The 6,627-nt window shown below is 46.2% G+C and overlaps 2 protein-coding genes across 2 annotated transcripts in view; one reads left to right on the forward strand and one right to left on the reverse strand.

Moving 5' to 3' along the window:
• The window catches only part of NCSTN (nicastrin), a 13,978-nt gene extending 12,998 nt beyond the window's left edge, over positions 1 to 980 (reverse strand). Inside the window, exon 1 of the mRNA XM_006752830.2 lies at positions 854 to 980. Within this exon, the coding sequence (XP_006752893.1) occupies positions 854 to 938 (85 nt within the window). The 5' untranslated portion in view covers positions 939 to 980. The remainder of the gene's footprint in view (positions 1 to 853) is intronic.
• Positions 981 to 4,856: 3,876 nt separating this feature from the next.
• COPA (coatomer protein complex subunit alpha) overlaps positions 4,857 to 6,627 on the forward strand; it is a gene marked incomplete at its 5' end in the record, with an annotated part of 31,819 nt that continues 30,048 nt past the window's right edge. Inside the window, 2 exons of the mRNA XM_006752831.2 lie at positions 4,857 to 5,055; positions 5,248 to 5,321. Of these exons, the coding sequence (XP_006752894.2) occupies positions 4,857 to 5,055; positions 5,248 to 5,321 (273 nt within the window). The remainder of the gene's footprint in view (positions 5,056 to 5,247; positions 5,322 to 6,627) is intronic.

The following is a 6,627-nucleotide window of genomic DNA, read 5'->3' on the forward strand; positions in this document are numbered from 1 at the left end:
TCAGGCGATCGGAGGGGGATGGGGGTCTACACCTCTGGCCGAGGCATCAGGCCTGGGCCGAGGGCAGAGCCAGCAATTGGAGGGGTCTGTGGGTCCCCTGCCCAGGCCTGATGCCTGGGCCAGAGGCATCAGGCCTGGGCTGGGGGCAGAACCAGTGATGGGGGGAAATGAGGGTCCCCTGCCCAGGCCTGCGATTGGAGGGTGATGGGGGGTCAAAGCCTGAGGGCTCCCAGTATGTGAGAGGGGGCAGGCTGGGCTGAGGGACACTCCCCCCGCCCCCACACACACACCCAGTGCACTAATTTCGTGCACGGGGCCCCTAGTACCATTATAAATGCCTAACGTCCCTTGAATCATTATTTCACGGTCTACAATTAAGAGTACCCATACCCTACTTTTGTCTCACTTTACTGATGAGACGAACTGAGGCATAGCACAGGGACGCGGGTTGATGGTGGAATCAACAGAGAAACAAACGAGGGATCTAGTTTCCTAATAGCGCTGCCCTGCCCCACGAAACGCGGCTGCTTTCACCTTGAAACGTCTAAACGTCTTGGGGAGGAAGCTAAGCTGACACCTGTCCTCCTTGTGGGTGGGGTGGCCGGGGACCTGGGGAAAGGAGGCATCCGGATCAAGTGAGAGTCCAGGCGGCGGCCTGCAGGAGGACCTGGGGCGACCAGACGAGGCACGGGGCAGAGGGGACCTTCAGGTCCCGGGAAAGGGGAACTTCTGTCGTGGGAACGAAAGAAAAAGAGGATTTCCAGGGCGGGAGGACGGCGGGGCGGCGGGAACCAGGAGGCCGACCGGAAAGTTCTCCTCGCAGAGTGGAGCTCACGGGTCGGGGAGGCCTCACCTGCCAGGAGGACGCAGAAAGACAGCAGGCACAGAAGACCCCGACTTCCCAGCTCAGCCGCGGAGCCGCCCCCAGCCGTAGCCATCTTGCATCTCGGCGGACCGGAAGCCTCGGCTCCCTTCCGCCCGGCAGTGGCCTCTCTAGGCCACCCTGGCGCCTTCTCGGTGGCCAGGAGCGGCAGGGACCGGAAGTTCGTGTCCGCGGGAGCTTCCGGGAGCCTGGGAGCCCTACCTGAAGGGGGCTCTCCATACTTTTGTGAGTTTTACTAGCAGAAGCCACACCAAATTCTCAGGGTAAAGAACAAATAAAAATCCTCGCTACTTCTAGCAGGCAGAACACAGAAGTGGAGCCGGGGGGCTGGGTGTCGGAGCGGCGCTGTCACGGGGGAGAGCGGACCGACGTGTGGGCCTGAGTGACCCGGGTGCGGACCCAGAGGAAGGGGGCGGGAGGGCGGTTAGGCCGGCGGGCGGCCCTCCGGCCGGCTCTGCTTGTGCGATGTCCCTGCGGTTTGATCACCTGTAGGCCCCTTCCCGGTTCTCTCCCTTCCCCTCACCCGGGGCCGTGTCCAGCTCCCAAGGCCCAGCAGCCAGCCAGCTTTTAAAAAAAAATTTTTTTTATTGATTGATTGATTTTAGAGAGAGAGGAAGTGGGAGAAGGAGAGTGAGAGAGTGTGAGAGAGTGCCATAATGTGTTATTCCACTTATGTATGCATTCATTGATTGATTCTTGTATGTGCCCCGACCGGGAATTGAACCTGCAAACCCCGCCGGCTTTTTGAGGACCGTGTTGGAGGGAGTGTCCCGGGCGATCGAGTCTCGACCTCTGCTCTTCGTATCCAAGTCTGTTCGTATCCGAGTCGGTAGCCTCCCCCGGAGATGAGCAGTGGCCGCCTCTCTTAAGGAGGCCGGGGCGCACCCGCTCAAGCCCGAGAGCCTCCCCTGTCATTTCTCACTTGGAAGCAGGACAGAGAGGCCTGTAACCCCAGCAAAGGCTGAGCTTGCTGGGGTTGCCGGATGAACAGTGAACACCTTTCTGGTATTGTTCGCGGTTTTTCTGAAATGCAGATTTAACTGGGCATCTTTATTTCCTAAACATGGCAAGCCTAGAGCTTGAGTGTCAGCGGATGGGCTGGAGGGCAGGTGGTCTCTCAGAACGTTAGGATGGGGAAGGCAGAGAAGTAAGGGCTTCTGAAATTTGGGAGAAATACGTATCTTGACTGTTCAGTAAGATGCCACACGGCAAGGTGGGTAGGAACTTAGCCTGTGGAGTCGGATGGGCTTGCTTTGGGTGCCGAAAGATCCAGTACGCGGGGCGCCTTACTTAACATTCTAAATCTCTCTTTCCTCATCTGTAAGGTGTGAATAATTAACATTCTCGTACAGACAGAATTAATAATGAGAAAGTATGTGAAAAGTGCTTATTACAGTGCCTGGCATAGACTCAGGCTCAAAACCCAGAGGGCACTTTTGAGGTGAGAATAGATGCTGAGCAGTTTCTAAATCTTGTGAGAACGTGATCACGATGAGTACCATTAAAAATTCCTGGGTGCGCCGAAACCGGTTTGGCTCACTGGATAGAGCGTCGGCCTGCGGACTGAAGGGTCCCAGGTTCGATTCCGGTTAAGGGCATGTACCTGGGTTGCGGGCACATCCCCAGTGGGGAGTGTGCAGGAGGCAGCTGATCGATGTTTCTCTCTCATCGATGTTTCTAACTCTCTATCTCTCTCCCTTCCTCTCTGTAAAAAATCAATAAAAATATTTAAAAAAAAAATTCCTGGGTGGTTGAAATGGGTCTTTATAATCATTGTATTTTCTGTTCTGCTCCTAATTTTTTATTGGGCAGTAGAGAAGGAAAGTGGGGGAGGGGGGAGAGAAGGAAAGGTGTCATAATATTTGAGAGTGAATATCCATTCATGAGTGTCCCTATGTGTCATACAGGAAAAAAGTGAACAAACTAATGAAAAAAATATCAATTTAGAGAAGAAATGTTCAATAAACAAATGAAAATGTTATACACCTCACTGTACACCTAAAACTAATACAAAACAGTATTGAATGTAAACTAATTTTAAAAAGAGAGAAATCTTGATAAAAAATTTAAAAATAAAACGAAAATATTGTATACCTCACTAGTAATTAAAGAAGTGTAAAAAAGAAAGTGAGAATACCTTTATTTTTGGGTCTTAGATTTGTAAAATAAACAAAACAAGTAACTGATTACATGGTTAATGTGTGCAAAATACCATTTCTAGGTCTTTATAAAGCAGTAATAATGCAAATAGGCTATATTTGGAAGTGTCTCAATTTGGCCCTGTTTTCTGATAGAACAAAAGTGAAGGGGAAAAGCTTTACTGCCCATCATTAGAGTCATGTTAAGATGGCACATTTGTACCTTGCGGTTGTTAAAAAGAATGAGGTTTTGTTTATATGTACTTAAATATAATAAGACCCATGATAAATAGTTAACTAATAAAAGAAGTTTGGCCCTAACCAGTTTGGCTCAGTGGATAGAGCGTTGGCCAGCAGACTACTAGTAAAGGGTCCCGGGTTCGATTGTGGTCAAGGGCATGTACCTTGGTTGTGGGCTTGATCTCTAGTAGGGGTTGTTTGGGAGACAGCTGATCGATGTTTCTCTCTCATTGATGTTTCTAACTCTCTATCCCTCTCCCTTCCTCTCTGTAAAAAATCAATAAAATATATTTTTAAAAAGAAGTTTGCAGGGAAAATGTTACCTTCATTTTCATAGAGTGTATGGTCTGCATTAAAAATTGGAAAGGATACACTCTAAACTGTTAACAGTTGTTACTTCCTTAAATTTCCATTTCCAGTCATGATGGAGTAATAGGGACCAGGTTTAGCTTCCCACCTTAAACAACCGCACACCTGAACAAATGTATAAAACAATTTCAGACATTGGATGACAGCCACTGCAGGAAGTGATTCTTGATAGAAGGGAAATAAACAAGATGAGTCCTATGATGGCTTTTAGCTTACTACCTGGGGAGAGTTTCCAGGCTGCAGTGGAGGGAGGGGGCAGAGCCTTGTGGCCTCACTGAGGAGAACAGAGTTTAGAGTTCAGGGAAGCCAAGACAGCTAGAATTTGCTGGGCAAAATACCAGAAAAGAGGGAGGTGCTCAGAGAACACCTGAGTTCTGCAGGGCATCCCGTTGGGACTTTGAGTACTAATGCATGTGAGGAAAGGACCCAAGGCCTGGAAAAGAACGGCTGGAGAAAAGAAGGCAGAACTCCCTGGAGCTCACGTAGGGCTGGGAGTAGTTTGTGTTCCTACTAGCCAAGATGGAGAGACCTCCTAATACTACAAGGCATCACACAAAGACCTCAGCAGGGCATTGCCTCAATAGTAGTGTCAGATAGACCCACACTAATGTGGACCCACACTAATAAAACAGTCTGGTCGGTGTGGCTTAGTGGTTGAGCATCGACCTGTGAACCAGGAGGTCACGGTTCAATTCCTGGTCGGGGCACATGCCCAGGTTGTGGGTTCGATCCCCAGTGTGGGGTGTGCAGGAGGCTGCTAATCAGTGATTCTCTCTCATCATTGATGTTTCTATCTCTCCCTCTCTCTTCCTCTCTGAAATCAATAAAAAAAAATTAAAATTTTTTATAAAACTTAAAAGCAAGTCTCAAAAGGGTTAACTGATTCCAAATAACTTAACTGCATCATAAAACAAAGCCCAACAATATTTAAAGGCACGTAACAAAAATCCAGGACCTTATAGCATAAATCAGGGGTGGGCAAACTTTTTGACTCGAGGGCCACAGTGGGTTCTTAAACTGGACCGGAGGGCCGGAACAAAAGCATGGATGGAGTGTTTGTGTGAACTAATATAAATTCAAAGTAAACATTATTACATAAAAGGGTACGGTCTTTTTTTTCAATAGTTTTATTCATTTCAAACGGGCCGGATCCGGCCGTAGTTTGCCCACGGCTGGCATAAATGCACAATGTCTAGCAGTGAATGAATAAATGAACGTAGAATTAACCTAAGCTGTTCCTTTTTCTATCAGAATTGACAGGAAGTGACATTTGGCATTTAGCTCATTGGACCATTTTCTTTTTTCCCCCAGGACTCAGTTTTCACCCCAAAAGACCCTGGATCCTGACCAGTTTACACAATGGGGTCATCCAGTTATGGGACTATCGGATGTGCACCCTCATTGACAAGTTTGATGAACATGATGGTAAGATAATTGTTTTTAGGGGGAAGTTAAAGATAGAAGTATTGTCTTCTGGAATAGTTTAAGCCTTGTTTGACATTAATGTCTTAGGATTAAATAATGTGGAGGGAATATAACTGAAAAATCCTGAATAAGAACCACCTTGGAGATTAGGAAGCAAAGCTCTCTTTAACATATATTGCCTGCCTTCTCCAGGTCCAGTCCGAGGCATTGACTTCCATAAGCAGCAGCCACTGTTTGTCTCTGGAGGAGACGACTATAAAATTAAGGTACAGAGGGTCTGTCATTACTGAAGTAAAGGTCAGAGGATGTGAGGTTTGGGAATTGTGGATTAAAAAGCAGTAGTACATCTTACTCATAGAGAGCTCATGATTTTGACTTTATTTAGCAACATTTATTGAATGCTTACTGTGTACCAGACACTTATTTTTGGAGAATTCAGAAATAAGAAATGGTCTCTGGTCATGAGATTTTATTCTATTAGAAGAGATAAATGTATATCCAAATAATAGCTGGGTTAGTGAGCAATAAAATAGTGAGATAACCAAAGTGAAATAGGGGAGAGCAATTCAGGTACAAAGACATAAAGGCATGACATAGCTGGATACATTTGAGAAACTGTAATTAGTTTTGTTTGGATAAAATCTGGAGAAAACGAGAGAAAGGAGTGCTCTTAGCACTTTAATTGAAGTGATCATGGAGTTTGCATGCTCAGGAGTTTGATTGTCATACAGATAACAAGGAACCATTAAAGGGGTTTGTATAGAGGAATGATATCCGATTAACACTTTTTTTAAAAAGAAGATTACTTGGGTGGCAATGTAAAGAAGAGATTGGATGAATTGGGCAAGACGGGAAACAGAGATACCAGTTAGGAGACTGTTTTATGTATAAGTCCATGTGAGAGAAGAACAGCGTCTGAGCTTAGGCAGTAGCATTTGAAATGGAGAGAAAGATTGACGTGAATGCTCAAGAAATGAATTTGTCTTTTGCATGGATATTGGTGGGATGGTAAGGGAAAATAAATGAGATTATTCATATCAGGTTTCTAGTTTAGGTCACTGGGTAGAAGATGTACTATTAACCAGGAAAGGAAAAATAAGAGGTACGCTTTTCTGAAGTGGAAAAGGGTGGTGTCTCAGTCTGTTTGAGTTACTGTCACAAAATACCTCGGACTAGGTGGCTTATAGACAACAGAAATTTATTTCTCAAAGTTCTGGAGGCTGGAGGTCCAAGGTCAGGGTGCCAGCATGGTTGAGATCTGATGAAGGTCCTCTCCAGGAAGCAGACTGCTGACTTCTCATTGTGTACTCAGGTGGGGTCTCTGGGGTCTCTCTTGTAAGGACACTAATCCTATTCACGAGGGCCCCACACTTATAACCTAAGTACCTCTGAAAGACCTCACCTCTTTAATACCATTTCCTTAGGCATTTGGATTTCAACATATGAATTTTGGGGAGGACACAGATGGGTAATGAATAGTATCTTGGCTCTGATGTGTTTGAGGTACCTAAAGGCATGTCTGCACTGGAGATTTATTTGGGAGTTGTCATCAGGAAGGAGGGCAGCAAAACA

This window comes from Myotis davidii, unplaced genomic scaffold (genome assembly GCF_000327345.1).
Source record: "Myotis davidii unplaced genomic scaffold, ASM32734v1 scaffold251, whole genome shotgun sequence".
In the NCBI taxonomy this organism is placed as follows: Eukaryota; Metazoa; Chordata; class Mammalia; order Chiroptera; family Vespertilionidae; genus Myotis; species Myotis davidii.